Raw genomic sequence first — 22,089 nt, 5'->3', positions numbered from 1 at the left:
AACCCACCTACCGCGGCTAGCAGCTAAGGGTGCCTGCTGTACTAATCGGGATTCCAGCTGTCGGGATTCCAGTTGTCGGCATCTCCCCTCGCCGTTGTCCTGTCTGCGATTCGGTATTCTGGTGCTCGGATTTTGTCAGCTGCCATCCCATTGGTCAGCAATTTAACTACATCCCCATTTGAAGGTGGTCTTCCACTTTCTGATACCTGGAATTATTCCTATAAAAGGAAGATGCTCCTATCAGGATTTGAATATAAATGCACATGGAAGTAAACATTATGATATTACTTTAATGTTTAGCCTACAACCACTTTAGCATTCCTGCCAGCAAATATACAGGCAAAATCAGAAGAAAGAGGTCTCAGTTATCCATGCAAATCCACTCCCCTAAATCACCCAAAGCTTATCCTGATTTGCATGGGAGAAGAAATGGTTCTGAGATTTGGATGGGTGAAGAGATGGATTAGTCCAATGAATCAGGAAAGAGACAGGATACCGAAAGAAGGTTTTACAAATGCTTTGGTACCAACACACTTTAGTCCAGACTTCTATGAATTAAATATATTTTTACTGAGGAGGCATAAACATTTAATAAAACCTACAATTAACAGAATATGAATTTTACTCATAGATACATATGAAACATGAATATATTATTTGGATTTACTTGGAGGACCTTTTGCCTACCTGTTTTACTTTTAGAGGCACACTGTATCTATTATCGGAACTGACCATGCTACTGCGAATGCCATATGAAGATGCCGTTATCTACCATGGCCAATTTCAGGAATGCTCAGTATGTGCAGATAGCCCACGAAAATCAAATATGGTTTGATAAATATGCCCCTTAATGTTAGTATCTAGTATCTTGATGTATTTGATACAGCTTGTCACCCTTATTATAAGTATTTCACACAACTTTAGAGTAGATTCAGCATAGTTAACCACTGGGCTATACAGTGACTGTTCAGGATAAAAACAACTCCCATCTGGGGGATGAACATTTATGTAATAGTTTCTTGATTCCTGATTATAGCATAATCATGACAAATGTACTCAAATGTTTGCAAATTGCAAAACTAAAGCTATGCTTTGTTATTATATACTGTATGTGTGAGTCTTATAACTTTGTGCTGTTGACTAGTACTAGGAAATATGTTGTTTTGAAACAAGTGGGACCTTTTTTTTAAGCACATTTGGGAGTCTTAAAATTAAATTGCTGAAGAACCATACGGTAGGGTCTCTCTCTTATTTTGTGAAAACAGTGCTGACACTACTAACTTATGAACAGATGTGCTGAGTTATATAAGTGATAACACCAGCTCTAACTAGATACAACTTATTAATTATTAACATTTTTGTAATGTAATGGACATAAATATTTGGCGAGCCCCCCATGATGACGTGTGCCAGACTTAGCTGGGCCACGGCAGGTGACAGGTACCCTTTAGATAGTTATAATATATAGATAGTTCTGCAAAACTCACATGCAACAAAAATATAGTGAAAATATATGCCCAAGTAAATTTAACAAAATGACATGTAACGTCACTTCGCACCTGGTATATAGTCATTTATTTTTTTTACATGACAGTATACAGTATTGCTCTGCGTACAGTATCTAGGAAATTGCAGTTAGTAAGAAAATAATGGAGAATCCGATTGTAGTTGTGTTTTTTTTTGTTTTGTAACTAAGTGATGCTGCTACCTACCTAATTGCTTCGTTATTAGGAAAGTTGCTTGTTTCCCTGAGAGCAAAATGTAATTAACTTTTGTTTATCCCTGTATCTTTCTTTTTTTGCCCTCCAGGACGTAATTATTTTCATTGTTGTAAGAAGATGGTGGCCGAACATTAGGAATAATTAGAGCAGATGGCAGAAAAAAAAAATAACGACTTGTGCAGCGTTCTGCTATAAAAATAAAAAAAGGGGGTCCTTTCTCTATCACATCAATGTGCGTCGTGTTTCCCGTCTAACAGAGGAGGAAAGAAATGATTCTAGAGAGAAATAGCGTTGTGTAGTTCATTATGAAGTGTAAGTGTTTGGAGCCATGGGTCTCTAACATGGAGAAATATACGCCGCATTCCATCACATGAAATGTTAACCTTGTCACACCGTCGGCTCAGAATGGAAACATTTGCTTTGTGCATGATGGCTAAATGGCAATCTGTCACCAGCCCACGTAGCGCTCGTCTGTGAGCGTCAGCCCTGCGCTCTCCGTATTGCTGGGCAGAGGCCACCTGTCAATCTGCCGCAGCAATAACGGCGTAGGGGGTCCGTGGATGGATTGAGTGTACATTACTTTTACCCCAGAGAAGAAATGGATGGAAAAGACAAAGCAAATAAATAAAAACGCACCATGCACCCTACGCCAGCGTGCAGCAAAATATTTACTCTTCTGGTCAAAATGCATTTATTAAAATTGCAATGTCACATAGAAGCTGTATTACATGACGTCATTAGTGCAGGAGTACCATTTGTAATGAGCGTCCTTGTACCATGGAGGTCATTCTGAGATGGACGCAACACTGATTTGGCGATTTTGCAACTTCGTCTTCGCGCACAGCAGTTGTGTTAAAATATGAGCCGCAAGAGGAGTTTTAAGTAAAAAATATGCCCTCTGCCGACTTCGACGCAGCATCGGTTCAAGTGAGTGAACATCGGACATCTGAGTAAACCTCAGGTTACTCAGGATGTCCGGCAAAATCACGATGCCACAGCCTATGAAGTTGTGTCCAAGGATGCAGCCACTGGCTTTGGCGCACCCAGAAAATGGGGTTGACACCCCCCCATTTTTTATATAACGCTCCCCGTCGCCAAACACCAGCAGCATGTCAGTCATGCGGTGGCTTTGCAGGACCAGATCCGCAATACGGCTCTTGCGCATGTGCAGATCTGAAAACATCGGAGATTTACGTAAATATCGGATTTGCGTCACTCTCTGAATCAGGCCCTCGAGACGGATTTTGCGTGTAACTTTGAATCTGCAGCTGCGAGTTTTATTATTTCATTCATTATAGATATTTTAGTGTTTTTATGTAATGATTTGAATTCCCATTTGAACATCATTGTGTTATTGCTCATATACTAACTGGCAAATATTATTCTACTTTTGCTCAGTATTATTATTACACTTCTGTGCCAATGTGCCTGTCTGATTGCCTTGTACATACTTTGGTACATGACTACATTCCGCATTTGGGAACACGGCCTCTACTATCCTAAGCAGGAGAAGACTCGCAATGAAAATAGAATGAGTGGAATTCGCAAGGCAACTGCATGGGTTTTCATACCTGTTTTTACTGCCGTTAGAATAATTGCAAGTGGCATTTTCCAAAGAATTGTCTTAACAAAATCATTACAGGGCAGGGGGTGAGTCTGGGATGACTCAATTTCCATCATTACACAGATTTGGCCAGACCCTGAAGATACAAATTGCTATATGAAGGGCCCACCCTCCCATCTGGTCAAGGCTCTGCCCCTCCACTCCTTAATAATAAGGCCTATGTACTAAGCCTTGGAAAGAGATATGGTGGAGAGATAAAGTACCATCCAATCAGCTCCTAACTGTCATGTCACAGGCTTGTTTTGAAAAATGAGTTAGGAGCTGATTGGTTGGTACTTTATCTCTGTGGCTTAGTACATACATAGACCACATAGTCAGTCTTACCAAGGCTCCACCCCCCCACTGCATGACCAAATCTATCTCATCCCTTGCACTTTCCCCTAAAACCTTCAATATGGCCGTACATTACTCCTAAACTCAGTAAGTTAAATGAATACATGTGTTTAATGAAAAAGACACCTATTCTGTACTAATAACATATCAGTATTGGAAGCCCATCACTTCTCTGAATAGTCCCAGATTTCACGGAACAGTCCCAATTAAAGCAAGAGTCAATTATAGTTTATTTTCCTAGAACTGAAGCATCAATTGGCAGCAGTTCAAATCTTCTCACCTCGCCACTCGGTACCAACCTGACGCTGCACGGCCTACAAGCTAATATCTCCATCCCAATCATATGGTTACGCAATGCATTATAGAGCCTTGGATATCAATGCATAGAGTGTCTTTTCCTATGCATGCATGTTTTTGTTACATTAGTGGGGGCACCATGTTTGACATAGCTCTTTTGTTTTCTGTTACAGGGCAATATCTCTTTCCACTTCTGCAGCCTTTGGTCTGAGGACTCCAGCTGGCCTTCTGGGCACAGACCAGTAGATGGCGACAACGTCACAGTAGAGTGGGGCCGCACTCTGTGCCTGGATGCAAGCACCAGTTTGCTCAGCCTGCTCCATATCAAAGGTAGCTCATTTTTTATTTCTTAGCTTTAAAAAGTAACCTTCTGAGGCTCAGTGCGCTGATCCTGTTCTGAGGATTTTTCACAAGACACAGATGCTGTTTCTTTTGCATCACTAGATAGCTTGCCCTGTTTATGAATAATAATAGTTTTAGGTGATTGATAATACTCCCATCCGGAGCATTATAAATTCCCTTTCACTGCTTGAAAATATAATTATTTGCCCTAAAAGTAAATAATTTACACAGGCATAATACAAAATGCGCTAAGAAATTTAAAGATTAGGTGAGGATGGCTGCTGCCTCGTATTGCTAGTAATCTTCTAGCGTGTCAGGAGAGTCGGGATGAGGCCTGCCGCTCAGTTCTAGGTCTGCTTGTGGCCTATGTGATCAAATCGCATAAGGGACAAGACTAACGGAGGTGTCACTCCCGTAAATGATATCCTTATATTTGGCTGCGTGTGTCACATGACTCATTGTCAAAGTATTCCATCGTAGAACGCGTTACGGTCCGCCATGATGAAACAACACATCTGCGTATTTAGATACCCTCATATGAGGAATTCGTTTTTCAATTCCAGGTGAAATATTTTTAAAAGGACAAATTCGAAAATTTGTTTCAAAGCGACTTCTACATCCAATTCAGCAAATTGTCTCTAAAGTTTGGCCACACGCAATAAGTTCTCAGACTTTAGATAGACTCTAAAATTCAGAATTTGAAGAAGGCGCACACGTTGGAGCCTACAGTAAATGGCTGCATTGTATTTTTTAACGGTAGACTCGAACTTTGAGCTTGAATGCAGTCATGTTCTATGTTCCAATGGAAAAAAAAAAAAAGACTATAAAATAAGCCATATACTCTCCAACAGGTAACAGGTAACATTATATAGTTTATATTAACATCTTTACACTGCGATCTGCGAAGCCACAGTGCAAATGCAAAATCGTGATTGTTCTGCGAACAACACTAAGGCCCTCGACCAGACCAAGGGACCTATTTATAAAGCTTTTTGTTTTCATAAAATGATGTAGACACTGTAGTTTCTGCATAATTCTATGTACTGTAGCTATGTACTGATAGCACAATGCGGGAGATGTTACAGAAACCTCTGTTGGCGTGCTAATTAGCGCTGCAGACCGCAGAGCCCATTATTATGAATGGGGCCTACGATCTCAGCCCTTTGTTCCAGGTGTAAAATGACACTGCACAATGACCCACAAAATTTTTTTTTAATAAATGGAGCTTTTTTATTAAGATTCAGGTTCGACTGAAGCCGATTTCTCTGTAATTTTCACTTTTACGTTTTTAACACCAAAAAACTCATAATCATGACATTAAGGTGCGTAATTTTCATTTAAACCAGTTGCCGCCACTCAGGAACTTGCTTTCATTCTCTAACTCTCACTAGACAGATAAAAGCTGACTGTTTGTTGGTTGTCGTTCAGCGCAGAGTGTAAATATGTCAGCTGTAAATGAACTGAAATAATTAGTTATGCAGAACCTGCTTTACAATGTGACACCGCTGGGATTGATTCTATCTGGTGCTGAGTGAGTTAAGAGTATTTTTGTTCTCACGTAGCCTTGGTACGGATACTACATATCCATTTGTTTTAGAATAACAAACTACAACGTCGTGTTGCAAATTTTTGGAACGCACTTAGAAAAAGCTAACAAAAATGATGTATTGTATGTTATTTTGCAGTGTTCCTCTTAAACCTCTTTAAAAAAAACCCAATAAATAAATACCCCCCATACCATCATCCACGACATCAAAAGCATAGTGAAATGTGTTTCATGGTCGAGCGATTTTATTTTATTGAAAATGGAACACACTTCCCTCTATACGTTTTAATCTCTACATGACACAGTGACTATGAACAAAGCAATTGCACACGCAACAAAATATGTTACTATTCTCGATGCCATTTACAGGAAAAATGGTATAAATTCTCAAAATGTATATGTACATCTGGAGGCTGACCTGGGGAAAAACAACGCCGACAGAGCCATAATTTGGGAATATGTATTATTGGAGAGATGTCAGAGAGATAATGTATTTTCAATAACAGGAAACACAAGGATAGATCAGACCCCGGCTCATTCACAATTTCTAGTCCAGTTTGTGATGAATTGTTAAATGTATAATTCAATATTATGGCAAGTAATGCGTGTCCCCCCCAATATATTAACTGCCACCATAACCCATTTAGAGCTGTATTCTACAGTAACGATTTATAATACCCTGACTGGCAACAACTGAACACATACGTGAACGCTCTAAAGCCATTCTATCTCGCTGATGTTGTGAGCGTTCCTGTGAGCCAGGCTGTCTAATTCCAGCCTTAATTCAGCCCTGGGGTGTTTCCATATAGATCTGATTTATTCAGCAGTTAAACAGTTAAGAACGCACACAAGATAATCTGCGTTCTACAGAGCAGTGTACGGGAGAAATCAGATTTTTAATTTTCTTTAAAAAAAAAATATTAAAAAAATCACATTGTTTCTGCCCAAAAAGACACCTTACACTGTAATAAGAACATGTTTATAAAATAATAAAAAAAATATAAAAATAAAAATACCTTTTCTAATATAAATTATAAGGATTGTATCCTTATAACTAGGGATGACGATTTTAGGTCTCAGTTTGGAAAAATAATTATCAGTCGACAATTAGCAAAAACTGGATCATTAGTTTTATTTTCAATGGTTTGATTTACGCATCTGTCTCCGAAAGTAGTTTATGATGATGTTTTTATGAGTAAAGGGCTAGAAGATCGTTTAAACGTGTTCATTTTCCTACTATTTTTTTAATGCTTATTTAGAATGTTTTTATTTCGAAAGGGCATGTCCATTTACCATGCTTATAGCTTACAACTGTCTTTTTCTTTTTTTGGAAGAACGATTCCTCTTTTGTCTATTGCTCCTTCCAGATTCCCCCTCCGTTGCGTACATTTTTTATGTTATTGGCACACAATAATTTAAAAATGTCTGTGTAGCTTCTAAAAGCTATATAACACTTGTATCGCCGCGATACCTGTTCTGTTAATGCCAGCTCAGGATGGCATTAACAGATGGAGATGCTGGAATAAATAATGTATTGCTACCAGAATTTTTTTTTTTTAGCCTGAAACTTTTTCAAATGAATGACGCACGTGTCCAGCCCAGACAAAATAAATATTATTTTCAGTAAGGGAAGGTGTTAGATATAATGTTTATATTTTTTCTATCTGCCTAATATTTTTAAATTATACAATTAAAAAAAATATATTTATTTTCGTTCTAAATCAAAACAAGCTTCCAGTTATACGCATGATCCGGGTCGCAACAAAGGGCTGAGCAGAACAAATGTCTTGTTGCATAGATAGAAGAACGGTAAAAGTATTTTTACATGTATTCCGTTTAATAGATCACTATGTAGCCTATGCATTGCACATTGGTCAATACGGTTTACTATAGACCACACCTAATACTTATTCAATATCAGCACATTAATCCTTGAATAGAGAACACAGCACATATATTAAGTTACTGTGCTGATCACCTATTTACATACATGCATTTCTATCACCATGCTTAGATTTCTGCAATGCCCTCTACCTGGGTCTCCCAGCAAAATAATTGCCCCAGTTGCAGATGGTACAAAATACAGCTGCCAGGCTATTAACCAGCCAGCCCCCTTCCAGCCACATAACACCAATTCTCTATTTCCTTCACTGTCTATTTCAAGATTGGATTACTCACTTTCAAAGCCCTATATAAGCAGGACCCAAGGTACCTGAATCAGCTTCTGATTCCTTACTGCACCGCTGGCTTACTGCCATCTATAGGTGAAGGACTATAAGCAGTACCTAAAATCTCCCGGAATTCATTTGGTGGTCAAGCTTTTAGCTTTGCAGCCCTGACTCTAAGGAAATCGCTTTCTTGCACAGCATGAGAGGCCTCCACTCTAGAAACCTTCAGAAACATACTCAAGACTCACCTGTGCCTCACGCGTTTCACCAATATCCCTTTAGTTCTTTTCTGTTATCTTGTATCTAGTGTTTTTTTTAAATGCAAATGTAAAGTACTTTGAGTCTTATTGGGAGAAAAGTGCTACCTAAATAAAATTATTATTATTATTATTATTATTACCAATCAGCACAAGTCTATCCTGAAATAATCTGTGCTGCTGTGTAAAAACTGGAGGCACCGAAGAAACAGGAAATTAAGGGCTCTTTGTACTAAAACTTGGAGAAAGATAAAGTGGGCAGTGATCAAGTACTAACCAATCAGCTCCTAACTGTGATTTGTCAAACACAGCCTGTAAAGTGACAGCTAGGAGCTGATTGGTTGGTGCTTTATCTCCATCCACTTTATCTCTCTCCAAGGCTTAGTACATAAAACCCTAAGAATGATAGGAAAAATGTGCTCTGGTCAATGTTAAAAGCACATTCAAAATAAAATATTAGAGGGTATTTTTTTGTCTTTCCAAAACTGCATAAAATGCATATTACGAAATATTCAGCCAGCGACTAAAACATTGGCGCTACTGGGCAAAAAAGCTGAAACAGCAAAGCAGGACATTAGTTACGCTTATTCATACTTGATCTGGCTTCATTAATGATGATCCCCTTGTATACAAAACTATAAACAGTTATTTAATGATCTAATATTGTATCTGTTAGAAAAGGGATGGGGCAGATAGAATGGTGGACATGTGTAGAGGCCTATTTATAAACGAGTTTTATCATATGGAACGAGGGATAAAACTTGTTGCGTATGATAACGGTGCTCCAGCCAATCAGCTCCTGTCATCTATTTGAAAAATGACAGTTGGGAGCTGATTGACTGGAGCAACATTTATCATACGCAACAAGTTTTATCCCTCATTGCGTACTAAAACAACTCCATGATAAATAGGCCTCTTAGTTAGGAATAAACCCTCCAGATAGTACAGGTATACTCAGGCTATACTGCATGGTAACATCTGCAATGTCTCATATGGATCAATGTTATTTATTTTTTTGTAACTGTTTTGGAGAAGTATAGATCCAAAAAAAAAACCAAAAACATGTTAATAGGTCAGTAGCACTAAGTAAAACAAACAACCATGAAAATACTTTACATACTGTATATGGAGGATTTATCAAGACTAGTATGATGAAATCTATCCATGTTGGACCTTTTCTGCCGATTCCCCGTACAGATGAGCCGATGTGGACTTAGGGCAGATATACAGTATCCTCTATAACACTGCACTCTGTTACCACTAGGTATTATTAATGCACAGACGTGCCACTTATACTGTATTCATCCACTATATATGGTCTCTTTTTAACTCTGCTCTTGCAGTACTACAGCATCAGAAGAGGGAGCTTGACAACAGAGCACAGTGTGAATCACAGTGTGACACCTGTCACTCCACCATATAGTGACATTATTGAGCAATGTGCTGGTGACAGATGTAGCTACAGAGACAACTTCAGGTTGCCTGTATAACTGCGCTCTAGGCCCTACACCTACTGCCGATCACTCCACAATACAAGAGGAAGAGCATGGCAATCACCCCGTATACAGGCACTCTACTATCTTCTCTGAATCTTTGTCTGATCTCTCCACAATATAATTATGCTGCAAGAGGAAGAGCATGGTGATCACCCTGTATACAGGCACTCTACTATCTTCCCTGAATCTTTGTCTGATCACTCCACAAAATAATTATGCTGCAAGTGGAAGAGCATGGTGATCACCCCATATAAAGGCACTCTACTATCTTCTCTGAATCTTTGTCTGATCTCTCCACAATATAATGTGCTGCAAGAGGAAGAGCATGGTGATCACCCTATATACAGTCACTCTACCATCCTCCCTGAATCTTTGTCTCATCACTCCACAAAATAATTATGCTGCAAGAGGAAGAGCATGGTGATCACCCCATATAAAGGCACTCTACTATCTTCTCTGAATCTTTGTCTGATCACGCCACAAAATAATTATGCTGCAAGAGGAAGAGCATGGTTATCACCCTGTATACAGGCACTCTACTACCTTCCCTGAATGTTTGTCTTATCTCTCCACAATATAATTATGCTGCAAGAGGAAAAGTATGGTGATTATCCCATATAAAGGCACTCTACTATCTTCCCTGAGTGTTTGTCTGATCTCTACACAATATAATTATGCTGCAAGAAGAAAAGAATGGTGATTACTCTGTATACAAGCACTCTACTATCTTCTCTGAATTTTTGTCTGATCACTCCACAATATAATTACAGTATGCTGCAAGAGAAAGAGCATGGTGATCACCAGGCAGACAGGCACTCTACTATCTTTCCTGAATTTTTGTCTGATCTCTCCACAATATAATTATGTTGCAAGAAGAAGAGCATGGTTATCATGCTGTAATACTTTGCTCTCTCCCCGCACTTTGTACACTGTTGCAGGATGAAGAGCATGATGATTGTTCTGAATGACTCTGCTATTTCTCCTGCTAATCTCTGCGCAATATTATGCTGCAGGAGGAAGAGCATCCTAATCTCAATATATAACTCTGCTCTCTTCTTGCATCTCACACTGATTGCTATACAGTACATTTCTGTAACAGGAAGAGCATAGTGATCATCCTGAATAACTCTGTGATCTCCCCTGCATCTCCTGCTGATCTCTGTGCAATACCATGCTGTAGGAGGAAGAGCATGATGATCTTCCTATATAACTCAGCTCTCTTCCTGCACCCTACACTGACAGTGTCAGACTAGGGCATGAGGGACCTGCCAGTGGTAAAGGCCCATCATAATTGGCCTGGACAAGCCTCCACATGGGGTGTCCAGCTACCACAGAGGGTTGGCCAACCATTATAGAGGACATAGCCTGCATGCAACATGGCTACTACAGTGCATGGTCTGGGCCCCTTTATAAATAATTTTATATATATATATATACACACACACACATATATATATATATATATATACACACAGCATATATTGTAAATACTGCAGTATAATCTACCAAATTATGCACTGCATTGAATATACCATAGTCCTAGGAAGGCAATATAATGTAAAATAGTAAGCACATGAGGGTGATCCTATCTATACACTGAAGTGTCAGAGGTCATGGGATAGATGTCTAGTATCTTGTAGGGCCCCCTCTAGCCTGGCGAAGTGCAGAAACTCGATGTGGCATCGATTTCAAAAGTGGACGGAAGACCTGTGGAGAGATGTTGACCCATGCCATCTGAATAGACTCCCACAGCTCTCTGATAGTTGTAGGTGCAGTATCTTAGGTACCAATGGACCTCTCCACCATGTCCCATAAAGGCTTGATTGGGTTCATATCTGTCGAACGTGGTGGCTGGAACTTTCCAGAATGCCCTTAGAACCCATGCTGGACAACTTGGATCAGATGACACGGTGCATGATCCTGCTGGGATATTCCATCATTGTGGGGGTACATGAAGTCCATCAAGGGCTTCAAATGGTTACCAGTCAATGACGTGTTCAGGTGGACCAGTGGACCCAACCCATGCCACGTGAATACACCTCACATCATATTGGAACCACCACCAGCCTGCACAATGCCTTGTTGACAACTGAGGTCCATGGCCTCCTGGGGCCTGCACCACACCTAAACCCCACCATCAGACCGAAACACCTGGAACCATTACTCAGTGGACCGCGCCACATGTTGCCAATCCTCCAGGGTCCAATAAGCAATGTCATGAGTCCAGATGAGGCGCTGTGTCCAGTGTCATATTGTTAACAGGGGCAGTCTGGTGGGATTCTGCTCCCATATCCCAAGGAAGCTGAAGAACGTTGTTCTGACCTGCTAGATACGCATCTGGTACCTCCTGCATTGAATGTGGATATGATTTGAGCCAGTGTCGCTTGTCCATTACAGACAATTCTGGCCAGATGCCGCTGGTCACGATAATTGAGCATCCGTGGTTGGCCACTGCACTGTACATGGTGGGTGGTAATGCCTTCCATGGGGTATTCCCTGTACATATGTGACACCGTAGATCGAGGAATGTTGAATGTATGCACAACATTGGAAATAGAATGTCCTATCTGATGGGTATCCACTATCATGCCATGTTTGAACTCTGATAAGTCACTTACATTGCCATGAGCAGCCTAGCCAGTGTTCAAACTGACTCACGAGATGTCAGATTACAGCTGATGCAGGTCTGGGAATTTCCAAGATGTCACAGTATGGTTTACATAGTGCTATCCCGTGACTTTTGGCACTTCAATGTATATACCACATTAATGCACTCTACATATGATAGGGTACCCCACACACATAAGCCAGTGTCTAATGCTGGCCATACATTAGCACGATTTCAGGCCGATTGCCCGATTTGTCACGTGTCGTAAAATGCATCGTGTAGAAATCGTGTATTTTTAAGTGGGATCCGATCCAATGTGTTCTCCCAGTTTCTGAAATGTATTGCATGATCAGATGTGCAGCCCATATGATCCGTCATATTCGTATGCTGATCGTGCCGTGTTTTTCACCATGCGATGCATCGTGCGTCCGACCGCTGTCATTTCAGTGACATTTTGAAGAATGATGATCAGTTTTTCAGCAGGCACACTATCGATGGTAACGTGAGATCGTATGTACATCGTGTGTCCAAAGTGCGTCCGGGACTGCCAGGGAGCTGCCGGGGAGTTCAAGGGAAATCGTAATATGAATCTTATCTTATGCTGGTCGTACTAGTGTATGGCCAGCATAAAACTCAATGAAAACTTCAATTGGTCTAGTAAAGGCTAAATACATGCTAAGTTATTACCACTTTTATAACTGAAATCTCTTCTGCATCTTGGAATGATCACTCCACAATACAATGGTGCAGTAGGAAGTGCATGGTGATCACCTTGTATAACTCTGTTATATCCTTCAGGTTTCCAACTAATCACTCCACCAAGTATTGCTGCAGGAGGACTATTGTGATCTTGATTTATGCCTCCACTCTCTCACGAGGGCACCACCTACAGAAGGCGCGCCGATTTTCTGCCGGCATTTTCCCTGGCTGTCACTATCATGCCGCGCTCTGCTCAGCCCACCCACCCCACTGATGCTGCTGCTGCACTTTCGCCCTACCCCTACCGCTGACACTGGAGGCCTGGACGAGGTGAAGAGGGCGTCCGTGGTGCGGAGGAGACGGTAAGTGAATGCCGCTCATGGCTCATCCCCCCATTACATCATTGGCTCAGGCTGGCTGCTGGCGTGTGTGCGTGTGTGACTAATGTGCTTGGCGTGCCGCACCCCACCACATACATACAGCCTGCCTGTCAGTGCCAGCAGCCAGCCCATGAATAAAAAAACGGCGCCGGAGTCTGAATGGATGCCGCGCACATGCGCGCGACATCCAATCAGTGACAGGAGAGGGCTGAGGGAAGCCCAGCTAGTGAGGCTCCCCCCAGCCTGACATTATTTGGCATTGCACGCCTCCAAATAATGTCACATAGGGGGCGTGACCTATGGTAATTAGGCCACACTCCCATTTTTGGTGCTCCAAGCCCTGGAGCCGGCCCTGTCCACAGTACATTGCTGCAGGAGGAGCAGCCTGGTGATTGTGCTGCACAACTCCACTCTCTCTCCTGCTGGTTACTCCACAATACAGCGCTGCAGGAGGAGGAGCAAAGGGATTGCACTGTATAACACCAATCTTTCTCCTGCTGATTGATCCACAGTACAGTGCTGCAGGAGGAGGAGCCTGGTGATTGTGCTGCACAACTCCACACTCCCTCTTACATCTGCTGCTGGTCGCTTCACAGTACAGTGCTGCAGGAGGAGGAGCCTGGTGATTGTGCTGCACAACTCCACACTCCCTCTTACATCTGCTGCTGGTCGCTTCACGGTACAGTGCTGCAGGAGGAGCAGCCTGGTGATTGTGCTGCACGACTCCACACTCCCTCTTACATCTCCTGCTGGTCGCTTCACAGTACAGTGCTGCAGGAGGAGGAGCCTGGTGATTGTGCTGCACAACTCCACTCTCTCTCCTGCTGGTTACTCCACAATACAGCGCTGCAGGAGGAGGAGCAAAGTGATTGCACTGTATAACACCAATCTTTCTCCTGCTGATTGATCCACAGTACAGTGCTGCAGGAGGAGCAGCCTGGTGATTGTGCTGCACGGCTCCACACTCCCTCTTACATCTCCTGCTGGTCGCTTCACAGTACAGTGCTGCAGGAGGAGGAGCCTGGTGATCTCACTGTATACTCCTCTAGTCAGTGTATCAAGGAGCAGCAGTAGTAATGTTCATGGGGCAAGAGTAAGATGGAAAAGCCAATGACAAATGACTCAAGGCAGAGCAGTATGTCAACCAATTAAGAGTGACATTTGCATTTATATTCTAAAACAGAATAGAGATAAGACTGAATCTAATTGGTTGAACCAGTTATGCCTCCACTAGTTTTCATGTGCCCATATGTACTGTAAATATAGATGTCAAACTCTTTATCCTGAATAATAGAAAGCTACTGATGGCTGGAAGGTTCTTTGTTGAAGATCTATTTACTGGGGAAAACAAGTAATGTATATAGTACAATCATACTGTATTATATAATTTGTCCACTGGGGGCACTGTCTCACGGTTTGTATTTCCTTTAGTTTCATCTTATTCCCCTCTCATGCTAATAGGGGTGAATATAGAGACTACGTTAATTCTTTACGCACCATGGCTCACATGCTTGTGTTTTACCGACCACATATAGAAATTTACAATGAACAAATAAAATGAGGGTATACCGTTTATTCCAATTAAGAAAGGACAGACTACAGTATCCCACAAATTTTAAACCGAAATTCTGCATTCTACCAGGTGAAGTTATTAGCCTTTAATTTGCCCCCACTATTTCAGGAAGTAAATCCATCATTGACAAGTGGCGAGGTGAAAACTTTCCTCAAACCACATGAAAAATAAGCAGCTCAGCCTTCACTTTGGCAAAGTGTATTATCATCAATTATATGATGTTTAATGCAAAACCAATGAAGAATTTACATTGTCGCTTGGCATCAAACTGTGAATTTAGGCAACTTAATGTCCTGCGCGGCATGGAAGCGGTATGCTGGATAAATAATTCACTCATGTCTAGTCGGGAACATCTTTTTGGCAGCAAAGGAGGGTCGTTAGTTCCAGATCAGTTTCGGAGTAAAAATGAACAGAAATGTTGAGTTGATGCCACCAGAAAATGCGCAGTTTAAGGTGGGTTGTTTTAAATAGCAGGATATTGTCTCCCTACAAAGCATAACTTGTTTTACTTGAGGTGTAAATGTTAGGCATGCGTCATTTTGATATTGCAACCACTGTTCTCAACTGTGTTTATATTGTACATGGAGATATCATCATTGTTCAGCTGGTAATAAGGGGCCTGATTCAGCATGGATCGCTATTCCGCTTATACACGCGCAGCACAGCGCAGATGCTAATACGTATTACAGGGTGAGTCTCCCATATCCAAATATTCCGAAATACGAATATTCCCAAATACGGAATAATTTTGGCATGACTGAGATAATGAAATCTTACATTTTTGGTGGGTTAATGTACACAAACTTTGTCTAAGGCACAAATTATTAAAAATATTGTGTAAAATAACATTCAGGCTGTGTGTATAAGGTGTATATGAAATATAAATGAATTTCATGTATGTACACAAACTTTGCTTGAGCCACAAAATTATTGAAAATATTGTATAAAATGACCTGCAGGCTGTGTGTATAAGGTGCATATAACACATATGCATTCTGTGTGTATATTGGGGTCCCATTCCCAAGATATCTCATTATGATATGCAAATATTCCAAAATACGGAATATTCCGTTATCCAAAATACCCCTGGTCCCAAGCATTTTAGATATGGGAGACTCAACCTGTATTATTATCATTTATTTATAAGGCGCCACAAGTGTTCCACAGCACCTCACAAAGCATAAAAAAAGGTGACCAGTGACTTACAGTACAATACAATAGAATGCAGGACAAGGACATGGATAATATACATAGCTACATTAGCAACCATAACACCCACACACCGTAAGCAGCAGAACATAAGCAACCAAGGGCCTGATTCAGACCCACTCGCGAGCGGCTGTCCGCTCGCAAGTGGGTCGATGTTCTGGACTGAGCATGCGCACGACGGAGGGAGCTCCGTCGTGCGCATGCGCCAGACGCGACGAGCGAAGGAAAGTCCTTCGCTCGTTGTGTTTGATCAAAGGGGGCGTGCTGTCGATGTTGATTGACAGCACGCCCCCTTTGGTAGGCGTGCCGGGGGCGTGCCTCCCTGACGGGGGCGTTCCCATGGGAACGCCTCCCGTCAGAAGCCGGCCCACTGACATCACTAGTGATGTCAGTGGGAGTGATTTTGGCTCTGATAGAGCCAAAATCACTCCGGAGCTTGCGGTTGAAAACCTCAACCGCAGGCTTGTGCTCGCAGTTTCGATGGTCGCGATGGTCAAGACCATCGCGGCCATCAAACTGCACGCTCGTATAGCCTGTGGGTGGTCACCCACAGCTATACGAGCGTCCAGGAGGACGCTCCATTTTCATGGAGGCCGGCCCTCATTCAGAGCGTGCGCTCTGCTCAGAGCGTACGGCTCTGAATGAGGGCCCAAGTGTTATGTGTAATATCAGCGGTGCTATGTAAATGTTTGCATTCGCATTGCGATCGCAGCCTGCAATAAGGACGCCCACTTACCCTTACTCACATCCGTATACTTGGGCCACATAGCGAAACAATCGGTAACATCGAGTAACATCGCACCCATACGCACAGTTAAGGCAGGTCAGACCTCACTCAGGAATTGCTTACTTCAGCGCACGCTATGAGGCTGCGTATGGTATGGCAGTGGATAATTTACGCACGCACCTGAAATAATCGGGCGATTGCGTGCGTATAATAAGCAACTGCGATCCTTGCTGAATCAGGCCCAAAGTTAGATTAAAAAAAATGAAGTAGCTATGGGGTGAGGGGTATCTAGACTCTGTTATAGAAAAAGGTTCTTACTATCCTTTCCCTGTTAAGTTTGCAGCATGTGATTGATCCTGATTTCTATATATCAAAAATAAAGTCCCCGGTTTAAGGGTCTGTCTGTACGTTCGGGCTAATCTCTTGAACCAGTGGACTTATTTTGATGGGGTTTCACTATGCTATACAGCATTGGTCGAGAAAGGTTTAGGTGTATGAACCATTCTTCTGTGACAAAGGGGAGCTGAGCAGTGACAATTTTAGTGAAGCAAGTAAAAAAATGATTGCACCATGCTGCTGTATAGGAGTTGGCCAGGGTGTTGAAGCAGCAAGACAGCATCTGAAACTGAGGCTTGGAATGAAGCAAGTTGTGCTGTGTGAGTGACTGCTGCTGCAGGGCCGAGGGCTGCGCTCTGATTTGCTCTCTGACACAGTGAGAGCCAATCAGAGACAGCAGTATGCCCTTTTACTTAGCAGCAGCCTAGAGAGGGGAGGGAGTCAGGGACTGAGCAGGGTCATGCCTGAGGTAGACAGAGAATGAGAGACAGCCTCTAACAAACCCATGAAGATGCCCTGATGCAGACACAGAAACCAGGAAGGAGCCAAGGAAGACACACAGTAGCTATCAGGAATTAAAAAAATATAACAACCATCAGAACAAGATCAAATTACTTCCATGTGTAAATTGCAAACATCCAACCAACACCAGCCAAAAATACTACCACTATATGCTCACAGGCCTATTGCCTGATTCACCCCACGGGCCTAGTGCCCGACAACCCTGGTGATCTAGGGAGGAATTAATAGTAGGCCTCACAGAAGGCCAACCTGCTCTGATGGAAGAGGCTGCGGTGGGGGGACTTCGTTAGCTCTTTTACTTTCCACCCCCGCAGTCCTCTCCGGTCCTCAGCCGCATTTTTCTACCGCTGACCCGTCCTGGCCAGCGGCGCCACCTCTTCTCCGCGTCCAGCCGGCACCTCCTATCTTCCCTTTTGACAGCAGCGTCTTCTGGCCTCTTCCGCGGCCGCCGGGACTCTTTCTGCGGCTTCCCTCTTCTTTTATTCGGTAGGCCTCCTTCCCTCCCCCTCCACCGTCGGACTGACTTTTCCCGCTCAGCGGCGTCTAATACAAGACGCCACGAGTGGGCGGGGCTATGACACAATTGGCTCGTCACGTCTGCCTACTATTGGCTGCTGGACCGCGAGCCGTGTCCAAACACCCGCCGCCACTTCAAGGCTGCCGCTTGACCGGCGCTGGGAACAGTTACTCTGTCCCAGTGCCGGCTTCCCGCCGCCTATGCTCACCCGGCGCTGGGAGCAGAAATAGCATCCAAGCACCGGACGCCGATGTGTCCCGCAGGGGACACATCTGTACTTACTGTGCCGGTGCTGGGATCAGACACTGGCTTTCCACACTGGGACTTGGTTTGACTCGGAACGTGGTGTGTTCAGTTTTTAAGCCAAACCGAACCGTTCATCTCTACTACACGGCCTGATTCATTACCAATCTCAACTGCAATTACGCACGCAGACAGCAAATTGTTGTGCTCTGTACATGCGTATGCTTCGCAGTGCACGTGCGCAAAGGCACCAATGCGATCGCACAGAAGGCCTGATTCAGAGGCGCTCGCAAAAAGCGAGCACTCGCTCTGAATCAGGACAGGCGCTTGGTTTTTAAGTTGCGGCCTGTTGGACGCTCGCATAGCTGTGGGTTACCACCCACAGGTTATGCGAGCGGCCATGATGATGGTCGCGATGGTCAAGACCATCGCGACCATCGGGCTTGCGACAAGACCCTTGTGGTAGGGTCTCGTGGCCGCAAGCCCCAGAGAGCTTTCGGCTCTTACAGAGCCGGAAGCTCTCTCACTGACATCACTGGTGATGTCAGTGAGGCTGCCCACCGGCCACGCCTACAAAAGGGGTCGAGCTGTCGATCAACATCGACAGCCTCCCCTTTTGTAGTGAGTCCCAGAGCGAGCACTTTTTGCGCTCGCTCCGGGGCTCACGCACATGCAGTGGCCCACCATCGACCCGGTTGCGAGCACACATCGCTTGCGACCGGGTCTGAATCAGGCCCAGAGATCACGCAGACCCATCGCAAACTGACTGACGGGAAGTGAGCATTTGGAGGTAGTGACATTTGGGGGGGTTGGAAAAACGCAGGCGTGCCAGTGCATTTGAACGCTGTTACAGGGGCGTGCATAAATTAGCCACTGCGATGGCATACGCAGCTTGAGCTCTCACTGCGTACAGGAAGGTTAGCAATATCTGAGTAAGGTCTGACCTTTTGCAATTGTGCGCGAGGCTCCAATGTTACTCAATGTTACCGATGGTTTTGCAGACTTGCGAAGTATAACGGATGTGAGTAAGGGGAAGTGGGCGTCTTTGTGTTGTGCTGTGACAGCATTGCGATCGCAGATAATAGCATATTTTCGCAGTGAGACTGCGTGCGTGATCGCAGCTGCGATCCGTAATGAATCAGGCCCACAGCACATAGCGTATCCGCTAGCAGACAATTATGTTATTCCAGAGCCGTAACTAGCAGTCCGCCGCTCGGTCCAGTCCACGCCCCCTCGATGTGATGTCACACAGAGGGGGACGGGGCTGCGATCGCCAGTATGCTCCAGGTGGCTGTTAGGGCAGTGATGGGCATGCCTGAAGTGTCCTAAGGATCTTCAAATCGGGAAAATCCAACATGTTGGATTTCTGCGATTCCGGGTTGCAGCATCGCGGCAATCCGTCGCTGATGGATGGGCCCCATTACATTCAGGACACAGAACAAGTGATATTTCCTGCTGCTGCCTTTCTGCTTTGTCGCACTCTGGAGCTCATTCAGACCCGCTCGCTAGATGCATTCGCTCGCTCCCTGCGTATGCAAATCCAGCGCATGCCCAACAAGTCAGGCGATCGCACTTAAATGCATTAGCATGCCCACTATGTCTTGGCGTGCGATCACTTAGTGTATGCAGACACCCATCAGCCATTCATAAGACTCCCACTTGCGCACGTCATCTCCTGAAAGTGTATGAAAACATTGGTACATCGAGTACCATCGGATGCAATCGCAGCGCTTGAGGTTGACTATACCCTGCCGCAAGCACTGCGATCACTTCAGAGTGAAATCCCACCAAGTGACGTGTACAATGACGCTGCCTTTTAATTATGCACGTCTCTGAAATGGCGTTGAAGTACTCAGGCACGCCTGCGTTCGCACCTCCACTCCCCCGTTTCTAGTTGCCTGCCCCTGTTGCCACCCACAAACGGCCTCTCCTGTCACTCACTCAGCTGGGCTGTCTATGCGCAGTGAGCTAACGCATTCCGGTCTCTCGCACTGGTTCACGCACGCGCATTGTGATGTGTACGCATGCGCAGAAGAGCAACTATCAGTCAACTACGAGCGTTCGCATCCTACCGAGCGTGTGTGAATCAGGGCCTCTGTACGTAACCTCGTGACAAAGAACAAATGTCGTATGCGGCATTGGCAGCCACATATGTGCTGACGTTATTGGACTCGGGCTGTAAGGGGCGACCCAAGGGTCCGAGCTGTAGACGGCACCAAATAATTTGGTTATCTCTAACAATTTCTTAAAAACAGCGGGACTGATGCAGAACTGAAAATATGCCCCTAGTGTACCGCAATATGAATATGGAACTATTTATTAATCTAATTTCCCCCCTAAACTCATGTGGAATCTGCAGTTACTGCATGGTCTAAGTAACCAGCTCACTTAGGAAGAGCCTAATGCAAGAGATATCTCCAGCAATAGGCAAGCTAGCTCTAGTATCATTGGAGACTGCAGCCTGAACTATTTTACCTAGCACTTTCGTCAGTTAGCTATTGGCGTTAGCTGTTTTTATAACCCCATGGAGGGATTTCCGCTAGAGAGGGATCTTCTGCTCTTTTCCCGGCAGCCTCCATGTTTTTCCCAGTTCCCGGCAGCCTCCATGTTCTCCCCAGTTCCCGGCATCCTCCATGTTCTCCCCAGTTCCTGGTAGCCTCCATGTTCTCCCCAGTTCCCGGCAGCCTCCATGTTCTCCCCAGTTCCCGGCAGCCTCCATGTTCTCCCCAGTTCCTGGTAGCCTCCATGTTCTCCCCAGTTCCCTGCAATCTCCATGTTTTCCCCAGTTCCCGGCAGCCTCCATGTTCTCCCCACTTCCCAGAAATCTCCATGTTTTCCCCAGTTCCCGGCAGTCTCCATGTTCTCACCAGTTCACGGCAGCCTCCATGTTCTCCCCAGTTCCTGGTAGCCTCCATGTTCTCCCCACTTCCCAGCAATCTCCATGTTTTCCCCAGTTCCCGGCAGTCTCCATGTTCTCACCAGTTCCCGGCAGTCTTCATGTTCTCCCCAGTTCCCGGCAGCCTCCATGTTCTCACCAGTTCCCGGCAGTCTCCATGTTTTCCCTAGTTCCCGGCAGCCACCATGTTCTCCCCAGTTCCCAGAAGCCTCCATGTTCTCCCCAGTTGGCTAACGGGAGTTTGCTGTGCGCATTGGCACAAGGTCAAGTGCAGTTTTTCAATCTTCGGCTGCCCAGTATTGGTGAGACCACTGTAGCCTCAGTCTCAAGTGGTTTTGTCTTCTGCGGCTGTAGCCCAACCACTGCAAGGTACAATACGCTGTGCATTCAGAGACGCTGCATAACAGTGATGGATATTTGAGCGATTGTCACCTCTCTGTCAGCTTGAGCCAGTCTGGTTATCCACATCTGACCTCTCTCATTAATAAGATGTTTTTGCCAACAGAAATACTGTTCGATGGATTTTTTTTAAAGTGGATATTGGATACCATTCTCTGTAAACGCTACAGTCTGCTGTGTGCGAAAATACCAGGTC

General features: G+C 44.1%; 1 protein-coding gene across 1 annotated transcript in view; it reads left to right on the top strand.

Moving 5' to 3' along the window:
• PKHD1 (PKHD1 ciliary IPT domain containing fibrocystin/polyductin) overlaps positions 1 to 22,089 on the top strand; it is a 663,908-nt gene that overhangs the window by 223,759 nt on the left and 418,060 nt on the right. The window contains 1 exon segment of the mRNA XM_088467197.1: positions 4,149 to 4,305. Within this exon segment, the coding sequence (XP_088323323.1) occupies positions 4,149 to 4,305 (157 nt within the window).

This window comes from Taudactylus pleione, unplaced genomic scaffold (assembly GCF_031769625.1).
Source record: "Taudactylus pleione unplaced genomic scaffold, aTauple2 ptg000070l, whole genome shotgun sequence".
Classification (NCBI taxonomy): domain Eukaryota; kingdom Metazoa; phylum Chordata; class Amphibia; order Anura; family Myobatrachidae; genus Taudactylus; species Taudactylus pleione.
This window is presented reverse-complemented; position numbering and strand designations above follow the sequence as displayed.